This window comes from Lytechinus pictus, chromosome 4 (assembly GCF_037042905.1).
Source record: "Lytechinus pictus isolate F3 Inbred chromosome 4, Lp3.0, whole genome shotgun sequence".
In the NCBI taxonomy this organism is placed as follows: Eukaryota; Metazoa; Echinodermata; class Echinoidea; order Temnopleuroida; family Toxopneustidae; genus Lytechinus; species Lytechinus pictus.
In genome coordinates this window covers 15,145,165-15,163,265 of record NC_087248.1, presented here as the reverse complement: position 1 = coordinate 15,163,265, position 18,101 = coordinate 15,145,165, and the positions used below count along the sequence as shown (strand labels likewise).

At 35.0% G+C, this 18,101-nt stretch overlaps 1 protein-coding gene across 2 annotated transcripts; it reads left to right on the top strand.

Moving 5' to 3' along the window:
• Positions 1–320: 320 nt before the first annotated feature.
• On the top strand, positions 321–17,491 carry LOC129258401 (organic cation transporter protein-like). Of its 2 annotated transcripts, none has more exons than XM_064098948.1 (9): positions 321–414; positions 9,563–9,727; positions 12,460–12,604; positions 13,276–13,391; positions 14,220–14,323; positions 15,329–15,483; positions 16,003–16,171; positions 16,898–17,040; positions 17,398–17,491. In XM_064098948.1, exons 2-9 carry the CDS (start codon positions 9,578–9,580, stop codon positions 17,487–17,489), a joined length of 1,074 nt encoding a protein of 357 aa, XP_063955018.1. In that variant the 5' UTR covers positions 321–414; positions 9,563–9,577; the 3' UTR covers positions 17,490–17,491. The 2 variants fall into 2 exon arrangements, with proteins under 2 accessions (XP_063955018.1, XP_063955019.1); XM_064098949.1 differs by lacking the exon at positions 321–414 and adding an exon at positions 4,120–4,171.
• Positions 17,492–18,101: the final 610 nt, after the last annotated feature.

Sequence of the window (18,101 nt, the reverse complement as noted above, 5' to 3'; positions counted from 1 at the left end):
TAACGAGCCCATTTTTGGGGGGGAGGCAGAAATGGCGCATATCTGGCAAACTTTATAAAAAGGTATACGAGCGAGTAAGCAAAAAATTCGAAATTTTTATTACAAAAATTTGTGATAGATTTTGACATAATATTCAGAAAATGATATAATCTTTCACCCTTCTTTTTTTTTTTTTGGGGGGGGGGGGGGTGGGTAAGCACCCCCAAGCCCACCCCCATCTATATACGCCAATTGCTGTAATCTTTGATAACTGTAGGCCAACTGATGAACTTTGAATCTCCCCATGATGATAAACCATGTTCTGATCTTTCTATGATCTTAACGTAAATAATACAATATTCGTCTGATATATCTCCAACCTATACTTGGTATCTGTGCGGCTGTTCATTTTTTGATCTGTAATTTTATTACTATGTAAGTTATTTTGATTTATAACTTGTTTATACTCTCTAAACTTTCCCCAAGTAATTTAGCACTAAAATTGGGGAAACTGTATGAATTTTTTTCTTGATGTTCATTAATTCCTGAGAAATTTGAAACGGTCGAAAATGTAATCTTTTCTCTGATTTAAACAAATTTCCGAAGAAATCAGAAATCGTACACTAATTTTCAACTCTTCGGATTCTCTTTATTTTTATCTTTATTTGTCCAGGGGCGGCACCTGGGTAATTCAAGTAATTCGATGGGGGCTTCTTAAAATTTAATACTCAGACATTTTTTTTCTATTCATGTTTCTATGTACATTCGTTATTGCGGATTATATATTTAGGTAGTGGAAATTTTCAACTAAATAACCCTTTCATGTTTGTTTTAATCTGTTTGTGATGTGGATGGTAGTTGATCAAACACTTTCACTTTTTATAGTGGCGTATCTAGGTATTACATGACGCACAGGGCAAACATTGAAGCTGGCCCCATCCCGACTGTTAGCTTCCATGTTTCCAGGATATTAAAAGCAAGCGACGAAGCGACCATGCGTGAAAATTCATTTCAAATTTTAATCAAGGAATGCTATATTTCTAACTCATTTTGGCCAAGAAACTGATTAAAAAACACTGACATTAAACAATAGAGATGATCAAAATCTTGAAATCAAAAATAAATTTTCCGTTTTCTTTAGTTATAAAGATTGTGAGTAAAATAAACGAAATCCTGACAAATATTTGAGGCCAAATTTATTAACAACGGTAACAAATGTTCAACATTTACAAACGCTGCAAGAATCTTACGAGGTCCCTGAAATTAAAATAGAATATCGGTGCAAGGGATCGAAGCGATCGACCTCCATGGAAATGTGGCATTTTCAACCCTCAAACTAGATTCACCTCTGATGCATCTACTCGTGCAGGTTGTGAATTATTACAGGGTTTGATTTTTCTTAATTTCCAGCTTTTTTCTTAATCTATTTTACGTTTTTTCCCTCTCAATTTGCCCCACTTAGAATGAATTACATTTCTTTTGAATTGAAGTTTAAGCTTTACAAATGCTGCAAATAGGACTACTGGCTCCCGATCAGTGGCATACAGATGGGGGACGGCTTGGGGTGCTTGCCCCCCCCCCCCCCACAACAAAAAAGTCACGACCAAGGGGGAAAAAAGAGAGAGAAGGATGAAATATTATATTATTCTCTGAACATTGTGTCAAAATCTATCACTAAATTGGATTTTTATAATAAAAACGTTGATTTGTTTGCTCGTTCATATTTTTGGGTAAATTTTGCCTTATACACCATGGGCCTTTTATACATAAAAGAACAAAATGTGGCCCGTCAAAAGCCCATTACGCCACTGCCCCATCCTGCTTATAAAATTGTAATTTCAGACGTTTTTGTTCCTATTTCACTTGCTTTTACTCAATGTTATTATTATTATTATTAGTGATTAATTTGGTCAAATTCTTGTATATCTAGAATCGTAACTCATACTTCACACTTAAAGATATGTTGTATTGGAGTGAAAAGATAGCAAAGAATATTTTCGGGTAAGAACAATAGATAAAAACAGGCCTTGAATCTCCACTCCCGATAGTAATCCATGCACAATGGCCATCTTTGTACACTATATCGGGAGAATTAAGGTATCGCGGGAAGGAATAAGAAAAATGTGTAATTCGCTGATTATTCTTTCCCCAAGTCTATTATCTGAAGTGTGTATGCTAACCCGAAATACATGAACAATTCATTGGACGCATTCTTTTTAAAATCGTTTATTTATGCATAATTAGATATACGAATCAGCACAAAATAGATTATAATATTCAAATGTTTCTCATTTTCTTATTTTTAACCAACGTTTTTACAAAAATAGTCAAATCTCTATACATCTTTCTATTCTTTATTCTAATTATCAACGTATATGCCGCAAATTTTGGATCCGACTGTATGTATTTTACTTTTTGATGTGTTTGTGCGTGTGTTTTGAACAATATAGCATTTATTTACATGATCACAAATCATTTAATCGTTTATACTGAACCGATAATTATGCTTACACAGTTTAACCCAAAATAATCAAATATTTATATAAAAAAAACAGAACCTGTAATGATAAGGTCCTTATCAGCCGATAGATTAATTAGTAGAATGTAGATAAGTTGCATCAGGAAAATAAAAGATCAGAACAAGCATGCAAAATAGGCCTTATATAGTCACGTGAACAACACGTGACAGTGACTGACTGCACACGTGACCTCTCAAAATCATTGAGCGCTGATGTTTTTCTCTATTTCAGATTTCAGTGACAAAACCCATGTAGTGGCATATACTTTTTGAGGGGATCCGAATTTTTATTACTTTTCACAAATCCTGTGAAAATACAAGCGACACCATTATTATTGCGATTATTAATTATAAATCAAAAACCCTCTTTCATGTAGGCCTATATTCTTAAATCTATCGTTTTCTTTCTTCTTTTTTATATTTTTTATCATTTTCCCCTTCACTATTTGACAAATCATATGAGACGTTTGCCCCTTGTCCCTCCCTGCTGCCCAGCCCCTATGTTTACATCATTTTTCAGGTTGAGAGGGAAAGGATTGACTGCTAAAATTAATGAAGTTTTATAGAGGTACTCGTGACAGGTTTTTTTAATGCTTAATTAGATTATTATATACAAAAGAGGATATCAGATTTTCATTGACGAAACTGTTGCATTCAAATTGCAGACATACTTCCCCAAAGAGATTTCTTATATTGTAAAAGAGATATTGAGCCCTGGCCAAAATTAATATACCTATACCGAGTTCAACATTCAATTAGGTTCAGACAACTCCACACTATGATGTTTATATCCATTGATTAGCACGTGCTTATTAGCACGTGCTAATCAGCATATCAGCAATTGATATTGATATGTAGGCATTTATCCTCCAATTTATTTGCTTTGACGGGGTTTATAAGTATTTCCACTCAATCAAATCGTATTCTTCTGAATATGCCAACTACATCAAGGTTCAATCATTTAAAAAATGACAACTTGCAAAGCACTGCAGTAGGGTCTCAACAATAAAAAGAACGATTAACATGAACAAACAAGAGCTTTATCGTATTTTGACAGATTAAAACCACCGTAGAATCTATTTAGATAACGATTTGATAAAATCATCTTTTTTCATTGGAAAATTTTATGTGAAAAAAGGTATAAAATTGTATATGATCTCGAGGAGATATAATATCTGAACCCCGTTGCATAAAAGTTACCATTATGGAAACTTTGCCATCCAATGGTTACTTCCATGGGATCCTGGATTTTGATTGGCTGTTGATCATCGTTACCATGGTAATTACCATTGGATGCCAAAGTTACCATAATGGTAACTTTTATGCAACAGGCCCTGATCAGTAACAGGAACAGTTGATTTTACCCAATCGGGATGAATAAACCAGGATATAGGATTGACGAGACCATGCATGAGTTGCTCCTGTATAGTCGGAGTGACCCTCATTGTACATCGTTATGTATATCGGGATGTAGTTCGTATTCTATTACGTAACATTCGTATAAGTCTTCAGAGGATAGCATTTCCCAGGTGTTAGGCAGTGAAATTCACACAATGGGATTCAAAGCAATCAAAATTCCACACAGGACCAGTTCTCTATAAAAGGCCCTAACCAATGAATAGGAACCATCTTTTTCAAGTGTGACGGCAGTGACTACACATCTTTATCTTCATGGTGAGTATATAGAGGAGACGTAAGCCTACGGTCTCCTTCAGCCCTGCTCTCCGTTGGGGAGCAGGCATGGAAAGCTGCCTGGAGTTGAGTTAAAGCGGCAGCTATCATGGCAGTCTCTGATATTTTAAGGCATGCGAGTCATGCTGACTTGGGCAGGAGGGCTCCTCCACCTATTTTTTTGGTATGTAAGCCATACCTTTCTACATCAGGGCGCTGCCCTACACTGTTTCTTCATTAGGGCGCTGCCCTATCTTTTCTTCTAGACATTTCGCTGATTCAGCACACCTTCACATCATTATAATGATTTACTCTGTAAACTCTTTGGTTTATCGAATTAAGCCGTATGCTGATATGACATCGAACCATGTCACTGATTTGGATTGCGAGCCTTACCCTTATTACAGCCTTATTTGACTTCAATTCATCCGAATAATAAAATTGCTTCCAACTTTTTCTTACTTGGCATTGCCAAATTTTCTACAATACTCGTTCTAATATGTGGTTAGTATACCAACCAATAACAGCAAATGTGCTGGACCAAGGGATTTAATTTAACCCTTCTTAAAATTGTTGTCGAGTAATTGCTATATATACGCCTATATTCCAATCAGATTGCGTACAGAAGAATTCAATACGACACCGGAGAACCGATAATACTGATGGTCATGGCCAACTGTGTACTGGATTTACTTGTATTAGTTAATACTGACTGTGACAGTCGATTTTGTTTCCACCATCCCAAAGATGGAGAGTTTCTTACTCTATAGATGCTACCATTCCTTTGCCATAGATTGGCATGAATCTTTCGCCATATCATAAAAATGGGTGACATTCCCGGACATTATGAACATGTGTATCTATGTATAAAAATTGTTACGCCTACATTTTGAATTATCCCTCATAGGAATCTTTTACAAGAACCATTTTCGTTTAAACATGTTTAAAAAGCATCGATTTGGAGTATAAACTGACATCACTATAACATGGACTGGCGCAGGCCTCTCTTTATAACCTAGAGTACATTGTACACAAAAGGCATTTTGCACAGCTCATGGAATCTTCTTCACTGCTTATAAAACGATGATCGATATATGCTCTTGTGTTAAATTTTAAACAAATTAAACAGTTGTACCAAGAGCTTCACAACAGCGATATTATCGCTAGATATCTCACAACTCGCGTGGACAATGCTCAGACTTACTACTGTACCATTTTACATATTCGCATAACCCGATTGGTTAGTGGCAAATTCATAGTCATTTGAATTGCTTTTAAGCTGGAAAAAGCCAAGTTTTGTCACGAAATTCAACTATCATCCATTTGTTGCTTGTAATATGAAATTTACATTCCTCAAAGGAAAAAAGCATGATAAAAAATGCTTCATTAATACATGTTAAATGATTATGGATCTTGAAGGAACTTCATGTTGAAATGAAAATTTTAATTGCCAAGATGCAAATCACATTGTCTGAGGTTTACCAGACAACAATAGATAATACACGCAAAATTGTTCCAACTAGTAGTTCATCCGTGCAAGGCGCTTAAATGAATAGCTCATTACTATATTCTTATATTAAAAGAGGTAGCTAGTACATTTTCACCAGACTTTGTAAATAGGCTACATGCCCAAGCCTGAACATTCTTTTGCTGATAGACCTTCCCATTCATTCATGTTGTCCTTGACAACCTACATTGAAGATTTGTCAGACCATGGACCTATATACATGTACATGTATTCTTGTTATCTATTCATTGAACAAAGAAGATTTTAATTAAAAAGATTGAACAAGGAAGATTTAAACAGATCGGATTTCTAACTTGACAAAGCACCTAATTATCATTTCCAACGCAAGCCGTTGATACTAAGAGTATTCCAAATTCCCGAAGTGTACAACAAGTTGGATTAAGTAACCTTTAAACCTTTCAAAAGTTTAGAATGTATGCAGACATGCATTCCGACAATTTTGGTATTGGTAAAAACACTGGATAGAGATCCATTGTTTAATCAAAGTTGAAATTTCTTCCACCCTGTACTCATCTTGTACAAGACTATCAACCATGAACCATCAACGTTGTGCCATGCAAAATTATACAATATGCTACCAAGAAGACTTAACTATATAAAGTAACTTTATATAATACATGGATTCCCAAGAGAACTTTTCATGAATGTTAACAATCAGTCTGATATAAAATATTTTATAAGCCATTATGATCCCGAGAGGATGCTGCTTTGATTTGTACATTTGTATCGCTGAAATTGTTTTTTTCATTACTAACTCCTCGATCACGAGGGAAATACACACAAAATAAATGAACTTGTGGTGATAAATAGTTTGAAAAAAAAAATGAATAACAATAAAACTGGGATTTCTGGAAGCGAGCTCTCGAGGTCTGTTTTACAGGGGAAAGTTAAAAATACCTGACATGGCACATCTAGGACCTAACCTGGTTGGTTTTTTTACTATTTACATCATTCAATCGGACGACTATGTTATGTCATGTATCAAAAATTGGAGATCGAAGTGTCATCATTTTGGACTTGTATCTCAAATTAATTTCTGACAATTATCAACATTAAGATTCATTACTTATTTTGCCAGTCAATTATGCTTATACTCCAACCGGATACTCCACAACCTGTGATTGATCTCAATCACTGCTAATATCGTTAGCATATTAATGTGTCGCGATCATGTTTTGTAAGGTATCTGACCTGCTAACTGCCAACATAAATGTTTAGGAATCAATTTCTTGCACGGCACCTATGCCATATAACAATAATTTTTTTAAACACGTTTGTTTTTCACAGACAAATGAATACCAATATCATTAACTATTCAAATTGATACGTATGTTTGATTAGAAGAATAAACTCCAATTTTGCAAGCTGTGCTGTAAACTACACCCTCGACCACCACTATGCTGATAATCAAGTATTATTGAATTAAGGCAATTTACTGCCTACAAATCCTTGTTGAACTCTTTGTCTCAATTACAGTATTTGACAGCAATATAACTCTTTATCAATTGTAATGATAAAATTTATTAGTCGAACAAAATTTGAAAACATGAAATTTCATTTAATCTAAACCATGGTTATCAAGTTTATAAATCTTTCAGGAAGCTTTTCTTTTCAAGTATTCTTACATCTAAATTCATTACAGCCTTTTATGGACTTCCAATTCGGGAGAATATCCTTTTACTTGGCACACCAAATTACAAGGAAGTTTGATTCAATTTCATTGTACCAAATTGTTGAATGTTAATCTTTTTTGGGCAATCATAAATTATATCTTCTTATTTTGACGTCAATAATTCTGCTCTTCTCTGCTGACATCAATTACGTCCAGCGTGCTCAAACGCTGAATGAACCATCCAAATTTCACTTTCAAGAGTTGTCATGAAAGTTATTTTGTACGATGAGAAAATTATTTGAACATCACTACTTTGTTCTCTTCAATTTTGAATTCTTCTTTGTAGATTGCTTTTTCTAAACTACTCTTCTCAGGTTAAAGGTGCACAAACATGACAAAGAGTACTGTCTAGTATTCACCAATTGGAACCCCCTAAAAACGTTTAGTAACCTTGTCTCAGATCAAAAACTGAATTAGTTTTTACATTATCATACCATCTGACCATGATGCCTCAGTAATTGTTCCGCGTTTCATCAATAATTAACTACCTCCTTCACCACTAAACTTTTGATTTGATCATAGAGAAATATTTTGACTTTTGATATCTGAAGCAAGATATTATTTTCATCCTATAGTACGATGAATCTTCCAACATTAGTTATTCTTATCTTAAACGTCGATTATTATATATGGCTCTTCCAGTGAGGCCATTTTCGCCTCTACTGCTGATGTAGAAAACCTTAAAATGATATAAAATTATTTGAAAATATTTCACATTTATATCAATGGATTATATAGAAGTATGATATGTACTTCATTGGAGATAATTTGCAAGATGAATCGATGAGGAATATTTCACTGATTAATTTCCTCGCCTTCATTGAGAAACAATTTATTAATAATTATATAAATATAATCATTGGCTGATTCAGTGTTCCTTAATTAAATGTTCATAATGTCAATTCATTCTGAAGTGTTATAAATATTTCTAGTTTGGCAAGTGGCAACATCGTATGACCACGTTGAGATAATATGATCTTTATGAGATCATTATGGGAGATAACTTTCAAATTGTTTGAAATTGACTTCTGGCTTTGAACATGCTATCATCTGAAGACTTATACGAATGTTACGTAATAGAATTCATAAATTATACAAATAGTATGAAGTATAATTAGAATTCTATTAGTAATAATGAAGTATAAGTCGAGGAGGATCCCACCCTGCATGACTGCATCAAAACAATTTTATTCCCTCCCGATTATGCAGAAGTCAATTTTAAGATGCAGAACTTATTTTGTGGGAATATAGCGCCATCTATCTAGAAATAATCTATTCCGAGGCACATTGTTAGTATTATTATCCCCGACTTAAGCACGAGCTGCCTCTTAGCGCTCAGTGCAATCAAGGAGTTGATCCTGTCGGTACCCATTCTCCTCACCTGGGTTGAGTGCAGCACATGATGGGTATATTCATTGCAGAAGGAAAACACATCATGCCGTGAATTTGAACCCATGTCCGTCTGATTGAAAGACGAGAGTCGTAACCACTAGACCACGGCGCCCCATTCAAACACATACAACAAATTTTTGCAAACCAAATGATTATTTGGTGTGTACATCTTGAAAAATTACTTAAGTGGATTGGAAAGCAATATTGTTTTTAGTTGTTTACAAGATCTTTGTGTTTTTGTATGATCTTAGCCGTCTTTGAAAAGATGGTTCCTATTCATTGGTTAGGGACTTTTATAGAGAACTGGTCCTGTGTGGAATTTTGATTGCTTTGAATCCCATTGTGTGAATTTCACTGCCTAACACCTGGGAAATGCTATCCTCCTCGACTTATACTTCAGTATTACTAATAGAATTATAATTATACTTCATACTATTTGTATAATTTACGAATTATCTTGTCATTTCACAAATTGTGTGTACCAAGTTTATTTTGAAGGATCGATTCGCATTCATCTAAATAACAGGAAAGCATTTCAAAAGCAGAAACGTATAGCATTAAACATACAAAATGTTTTAATTGCGAGCGACTGAAACTTCTGAACTTTTCGTGAAAATCTGTAAACGGATACATTTTGTCATAATATTCACGATATTTATAAAATTGAGTCATATCTCGCACTTACTCTACCTCCTTTCCTTTTTTGAGGGGGGTGGAACCTTTTTAGGGGGATGACGTTATTAGCCTCATCGTAATCATAATGTAATTATTACTATCATCATTGTTAACATTATAATTTCAGTGATTATCGGCAAGAATGCGTTTCGACGATATCCTTAATGAGCTGGGGTCGTTCGGTCCCTATCAGAGACGCGTATATTTCGTAGTATGTTTGATGGCTGCTACGACTGCATTTCACTCCATGACACAAGTTTTTATAGCTGGGACTACAGATCACTGGTGTACGGTAAGGAGAAACATCATCATTTATGATAGTAGATAACTAATAGCAAGTAATAAAATAAAAAAGTGAAAGTACACAAATTGCACGTAAAAATCGCAATTTAACTTGATTGAAAAAAAATCTGATGACTTAGTCCTTAGATGAAAGTATCGTGGTGTAGCGGTTTAGTAACTTGACTCTTGAACCAAGGGGCGAGGGTTCGAATCCCACCCGGCGCTAATGTCATTTGGCAAGGTATCCACGTTGTCACTCTCCACCCAGGTGTTAAGTATACCCGGTAGGATGTGAAAGTCAATGTGAGATTGGCATGTGTGCACCGATAAAGATTGCCTGTCCAGGATACTCCCCAGGGAGTGAAGATGAGCACTTTATGGGTGGAACAGTGATGGATCATATGACCGGGGTAATAATAATTACAATATAAAGGCGATCGCACACCTTACTATTGGTCTGCGACCTAATTTCAGAATAAAATGTAGTAGAATTTGATGCTAACATTGAGACTTGTAATATCTTACTGTGTAATGTTTTAAATCATCGTACGAATACCTATGTTTTAAATATGTGACTATGCTATCATCCTTCTTAGAATAAAACCGAATTTAATATCGAGTCGTAATGACGTCATAGCTGTCGTACGATTGGCTACGATTTGAAACTAATTTCGCCTTTACGCCAAAATAAAAGCTTGCAATCTTTCAAAATAGTTATATTAGTATTCTTCAATAAATTTTAACCTTAAATAAAATGATGTGTTCCATTCAAATTTTCAGAACATGAGCAGGATGCGATTTGTTCCAAAATCGGATCGCGAACAGTCGTAAGGTGTGCGGTGGACTTAAAGCGCCTAGAAACCAAAGTATGAAGCGCTATATAAATGGAACTATTATTTAGGAGTTATAAAATAAATGACGGGAATTTACAACAATTGTAAACCACCGTATAAACCCATATTTATGACAGTGGTGATAATGTTTTTGTATCCACATCATAAGCATCTGAGAATAGAATAATAAAATGTTTTATCGTCTGTGTAATCATAACATTCATGCGCGCATATATTTGATGATAGGGCCTTCGGAATGGAATGTCTTTGTTTGGAATATGAGCGCAAACATCGATGTGTAGTGTTTTTAGTACGTGTTCAAAGACTTAATGGCCCGTATTCTGAAGTCGGGGTTTAAATTAAACCCTGGTTTAAAGCTGTGGTTTAACTATGGAGAGCCAACCAGGGTACAATCCCAAAGAGTACGCATCCAAGTTATTAATTCATATGACGCCCAAATTGTCTGGGAATGATAACTGAAGTATTTTGAAGTATTTTTCTTCATAATGAAAGCAAAAGGAAACAAAATATTAAACATAAGAAATATACAATATGAGCAGAATTTTTGAATTTTTGGCTCCCCGTAATTTTAGCACAGAGTTAGACCGTGGTCTAAGTTAAACTTGACTTCAGAATACGGGCCAATGTATTTCGAAAGAAAATCTTTGTATGCATGCTCACTCATTATTATTGAATCTAGAACCATTTAGGGTACATGTAATATCTTTCTATGTTAGGTTGGTAATAATGAATATAAATTTGAATTCGAATTTGTGTTTATAATTTCGAACAGAAAAAAGAAAGTGTATTTCCGGTTAAACCCTGTGTTAATGGAGTAACCTACAAGGAAAACATTATACGTGTTCTAATATTCTTCCCACGTCTGCCAAACCAGCCTGCTGGTAATGATGATAATGTGATGATAATGAAGGTGATAATGATGGGGATAAAGGTGATGATGAAGGCGATGACAACAATGAATGTGATGATTATGATGATGAGGACGACGACGACGACGATGATGATGATGCTGATGATGATGGCAGTTGCCTTGCTGCTGGTGGTGATAACAATGATGATGGTGATGATGATGATGATATTGATAAATGTTGATGATAACGATGTTGATGGTGGTGATGACGATGGTGATTAGGAAGGATGGAGACTCTTATGAGTTCTTGGCGATGATAATGATGGGGATGATGACTGTGGTGATAAAGATGGTTACTATGATGATTGACGAGGCTGGTAAAGGTGATAATGATGATGAAAACGGAGATGCTGATAGTGTGTGTTGGTGGTGGTGGTGATGATGATGATGATGATGATGAAGAAGAAGAAGAAGATGATGATGATGATGACGGTGATGATGATGATGATGATGAAGGGATACAAAAAGTTGGTTATAATGATGACCGAATTGCTGATGATGGCGGTGGTGGTAGTGTAGGTGTTGGTGCTGGTGATGAATTCGATGGTGATATGAATGATAATGATGTTGATGGTAGTGGTGACAATGGTGATTAGAAAGGTAAAAAAATCACCACCGTTTACTATTCACCAAAATAGAAAGTGTATTTCTGGATAAACCCTGTGTTAATGGAGTAACCTACAAGGAAAACATTATACGCCCTATTATAATGATGATGGTGGTAAAGATGATAATGATGATGCTGATAAAGATGATGATGATGACGGGGATAAAGAGGATGATAGTGATGTCCGAATTGCTGATGATGGCAGTGGTGGTAGTTTAGGTGCTGGTGATGAAATCGACGGTGATATGAATGACGAAGTAAACGACGAAAAGGTACAGATCACTCCATTATTACCGGGTTAAGATCTGACTACAACTCAATCACTTATGTCTAAAAAAAAGATGATGGTTTTCATAATTCTTTTAAATCAGGCTGAGTATTGGGAGGATGAAAACTGCACTGAATGGAATTTATCTGTCGAGGATTGTGAAGAGGCAAAGAAGAATGGTAGTATCCCAACCAGTTACGAAGACGGGGATCTTGTTTACGATCAGTGCGATATGTACAATATCACAGGTAAATAATGATGGTCTAGAAATGCTTGTCTAATACTATATATAATTATATACTATATTTGCACAATATAATACGTTTGATGCGATCTCTGAACTAATTTCATTATATTTTATCGATTTAGAATCGTTTTTGTGGAGCAGCGTGCAAAAATGCTCCTCTAAAAAGTAATGATGAATGAATAAGTAACTATATGGATGAATAAACAAACACAATTCTGCAGAGAACTTTCCATAAATGCTGAAGTATTTTTTAATTTTGAGTGACTTAATAGGGGAACAAATATCAATTAATCAACGCAATCATGCACTCTAAAAAAAGGTTAACCCAATGTTGGGTAAAATGGGAACGTGCATGTTGGTTTGGTAAGAAGATATATATATCTTTTGTAAAGTTTACGCAACCAATGTTGCGTTGAAGTAGCGCACTATGGGGTAACAAAAAATACCCAGCAATCATGCATTGTTCCCTTTCTACCCAGTATAGGGTAAAATTTCACTCAGTGTTTTTAGAGTGTAACTAATTGTATTTTAAATAGGGATACGAATAAAAAGAGTTCCTTGTAAGCGAACGTTAAAATGAAAATATAGCGAATTCTCAGTATTTAAAAATATATGCCTACATTTTTGTTACATGTTACTCGAAGTGTATATAGTTCTTCATTTGCTACATAGGCATGGGATTCGACCCATCGTACGACTCATCGATGAATGGTACAGCCGAAACCATCCCGTGTCAAGATGGGTGGGAACACGATAAAAGTCAGCTGAAGTCATCCATTATACAAGATGTAAGTTTTCACTCTTATTTATTTTTATGTATAGGCCTAATTGTTCATTAAATCAGGACAGGTCGATATTTTAACAATTTTTTTCATCATGGGTTACTTTATTTGCTAATGATATACTGGTCACTATTTCGGTACTTAATTTTATTGTTATATCAAGTTCATCTGCCCTGCTTGGGCCAATACTATGGCTAATAAGTCAAGGGCTTGTTTGATTTATACTGTAATTTCAATTATTAAATAAAGATTGAAAGAAAAAAATGCGGTGTATATTTGGTATGTACTTTTCACTGTTTTTTTTATTACACACTTGTTCGTAATGCAAAACAAACAAGAAAGAGGTCTACACATGCTACATGGAATGAATTGCAGACATTCTATAAATTTCTTAAGAAAATCATGTTGTAGATGTTAAGGTATTTTCCTCGTTATATCGTTAATTTCTGAAAATGTCAAAAGGGACGATTGAAGTTTATTGCACAAGAATTGAGAGTTTCATCAAGACACGGAAGCTAAAATAAAAGAAGTAGGAAGAGATGGAGATATAGATAGATAGATAGATAGATAGATAGATAGATAGATAGATAGATAGATAGATAGATAGATAGATAGATATAGATAGATAGATAGACAAACAGATAGACAGACAGATAGATAGAGGGAGAGAGAAGGGAGGAAAAATGGAGAACGTGGAAGACCTATGACTCACAATTGTGACCTGATTTTAACGAGGCAACAAACATTAATTATCCTTGTGGCCAGATTTTCACATTGTTTCCTCGAAGACATTCTCCTGCCTGGTTCATTCAATTTTCATATCTAATTTTACAGTGGGATCTAGTATGCGACAAGAAAAACCTACCGGACTATGCCCAATCGGTATTTTATGCTGGTTATCTAGTTGGATCTATTGTATTTGGGGTCCTTGCAGACAAGTAAGTTAATTTTTTTTTAATGTACATACTTATTTATTCATTCATTCATCTATCTTATCATATATTCGTTTGTCGATTCGCTATCTTTTGACAGTTGACATCCAGAAATGGCTCAAACATTGGTTAAAACAATTTTCGTCAGGCAAACTTTTCTGGAAGTGTCTCCTTGTTTAAATAGATTTCACTGTTCACTGATCATACTAGGACCAGTCACTGATCTTTACAATTTTCAAAAAAATACTTGAAGATAGTTCTGTAGCGTAGTAATGGCATCAATGGAAAATACTGTTTGAATTATAGATACATATTTCAAACTTCGCATTTCAGAACTGGGTCATACAGAGCCATACAAACTACACGAGAAAACACATTCCCGGGAAGAACAGGGAATATTTGACTGTTTTATATCCTTTTGTTGTTGATGTTGCTTGCAAACCTTTTCTTATCCTTGTCGAATTTCCAAAGAGGTTAATGTCGGCCCATTCTTCATCCATGACCGTTTTTGTCGACAGCATAAAACTTTTGAAGAAGTGATTCTACAAAAGATTGACGCACTTGCTATGTGCTGAAAAGAGTTGGTTTTTTTTGTCTTTAATTTGTTTCCTTTTTTTGATCACCTCACAATCTACATGATATAATGATCATGACCCTGGGAAGTAGAGGTACAGAGGGCACTGAGGCACCCCTTAGATTTTCTGGGAGTGTATTTTCTATAATGTATTACTTTGACGTAAATCACCTTCATTTCAGAATTTCTTCGCTTTTTTAAATAAAATTTTCGCTAACAATATCCTAATCATTTCCGAATGTAAACTTTATTTTGTTGGGAGGGGGGCTAATCAATATCTTGTCAACAAAACAGCACCCTATCGTTAATAATCGTTCCCAGGCCCCTACTATTTACCGTACAAAGTACTGATTTCTTCTGTACGAATTAGTAAGCTATTTTTTAAATTTCCCTCGTCATTTTACAAGCATTTTTTATTCTTTTTGTGATCACATTAGAATTGGGCGATATCCAACCCTCTTTATTTGCCTCGGTATCCAGGCTGGATTTGGAGTACTGGTTGCTTTCTCGCCTAACTATTGGGTGTACATCGTCCTTCGTTTCTTCCAAGCGGCTGGCAACAAGGCTGTGCTACAAGTTGCCTTCGTCATTGGTAATACTGAATTTTGATCATCACTAAAAAAAAGTCTTGACTGTCAATATACCCCAGTCTCTCTTATGAATCCCATTACCTGTCAGTGTCAATATTCTATCCGTATCACTGTCTATCGGTCATTTTTTATACACTTTTGCTTGCAGTTATCTTTTCCATGCACATCTTCCATCTATTTAGCTTGTATATTACATATAGGGCTAATTGAGATAGCGGAATGTGAAGGCGCACCCCGTAAAATTTGAAAATGCATGATTGTTACTTTAAAAAATCTCTTGCTTGTCAAAATTTTCAGGAAATTTGCACCCTGTTAAAGTCCGACTCTTGATCCGCGCCTGATATTTGTTTCGCATTCAAAATTATTCCTTTATAATCAAGAGATTCATGCAACCCCCAGAACGTATTAAATCTTTGCGGATTTTCTAGAGTATTATTATTACTTAGACAGAGTAAGACAGAAATGGAATGGTTTCGAATAAGCCCGGCTCTTTGAACTTTCTTTTCTTGATGATAATACAGGTGTGGAGTTCGTCGGACCAAAATGGCGAACAGTGACCGGAATAGCCATCCAGATTTTCTTCGCCTTGGCCTACATGCTTCTTGCCATCATTGCTTACTTTGTTCGCTACTGGAGGACACTACAACTTATCATTTCTGCTCCGCTATTCCTTTTCTTTTTGCTAATGCCGTAAGTTCTTAGGCTCTCTCCTTACCGTCTCTTAAAAAATCAGTACAATATTTTGAACTCGCTTCTCACCCCCTTGATAGTGACGTTAACGGTCGCTCAATTTGGAATAAAGTTATGGTGAACATCAAGGATGAAAGTTACTCTTAATCTAGTGAAATTAATTCACTTCCCTCGAGGAATTAATTGTTCACTTGAGTATTTAATAGAATACTGGAGGGTCTAGCTATTACGTTAACACAGGGACTAATTGTATTTTGGATTTCTTGTCGCCAATAAATAAAAATGTTAGTCGATAAACGAGAACTCGGCGTGTTTAATTATGGCTTGTCATGACCACACGATCTCAGGCGCAGATCCACAGAAATAGGACAAAGAGGATACATGACCCCACCACCCAGATTCCAATTTTTAAATGTGTTGTTCGGGCTCTTGTGTCCGTTTATCAGAAATGAAGAATAAAATAGGAATCTTTGAAAGTGATTTCCCGGGTCTTTTTTTTTCGTTTTTTTTTTTTTTTTGCTTATCAATTTTTTAAACACCTTTTTTTATCAATTAGAAGGTGAAAATTATCGATTTTAGAATGATAAACCTTTTTTTTGCTTCTATATACAGAAATAGGAAGATATAAATGTCAAACATGAATTAGTGCTATCACTCCATTAAAGTTTTTAAAAGTTTGCTTCTGCTACACTGGAATAAACCTTTTTATTGATAATTTCTCACAAGTTTCATCCCAGAGTCAGCACGTTGGCTTCTCTCTCATGGTAATAGCAAGAAAGCTGAGAAAATCATACACAAAGTCGCCAAGGTCAACAAACGAAAACTACCGGATCCTCTCTTTACAAAGGAAGAAGTAAAAGAACAGGCAGGTTTGAGTCGTGTTGCGATGGTTACTGAAATTACATCACTTATATATAGGTTTGATGTATATCTTTTGAGTATATGACGGGCTTAGACGCTGTAGCCAGTCATAAGATAATTAATTTATAAAATAAAATGGGCCCTTTAAAGTATGTTTATACATCCCTGAATTTTTTTTTTTCATGGAAACAATGTTCTGTTGTAAAAGGTCAGTCCACACGGGCAATTAGAGCTACGAGAAATCGGGTGTTTTTATTTCAAAATTAATTTTTCCGATGGGGATTTTTTTATTCAAATACAAAAGATGACACACATACCCCTCCCTTACTGTCTTTTATATAATTTGTGTGTAATATTCTAGGAAGCTGCAAGCCTAGCCCCTAAAGCAGGTATCCTCGATCTTTTCAGGACACCTGTGCTCCGTTGGAGGACTATCAACTTTATTTACAATTGGTGAGTAATTGTTCTTCATTGCAAAAACTTAATAAAAATACAACAACAATAAAGCAAAGAAAAAATAGCAAATCTTATACAGCGATGCCAAACACTTGCTAAAAGTTAAGTTGCATTAATTTGAATTTTGTTAGCTATTCCTCAATGAATTATGATCAGTTCCTATTTATAGTAAGACAGGCAAAAGGCAGGTTCTGAAATATTATTATGTATATATTGACATGGTATAGGTATATAGATTATAATTATATCAAATTTCGTAATATTACGAAGCATGCATGCATGATTTTCCATGATTACGAATTGTGTTTTAGCTTTAATATGGGTTATCTGTTTCATGTAACGGGGAATTGCCCTAAAAATGGTCATGCCCGAATATTAGCAATTCTATAGTAAACACAATAAACACAATTAAAACAAAATAATAACAAAAGGAATTGACGGAATTTTACCTCTTTATGCTACAAAATATGAGTTTGAAGATCACACTAGCTGACTAGGGTGAAGCCGTAGACATGCAGGGCATCTCTCTCAAGAGACCAAAAACCCAAGATATTATTCTTACATTTTGAATGTGTTGCTGCCGTCGTATTTAATTATCTCCCTTGTGATATAC

Bases quoted from the DNA above. Each gene is read 5' to 3' on its own strand.
- LOC129258401 (XM_064098948.1), top strand. From the start codon at position 9,578: ATGCGTTTCGACGATATCCTTAATGAGCTGGGGTCGTTCGGTCCCTAT. The intron at 12,605-13,275 runs GTAAATAATGAT...TTTGCTACATAG, and splicing joins CGATATGTACAATATCACAG to GCATGGGATTCGACCCATCG. The intron at 15,484-16,002 runs GTAATACTGAAT...ATGATAATACAG, and splicing joins ACAAGTTGCCTTCGTCATTG to GTGTGGAGTTCGTCGGACCA.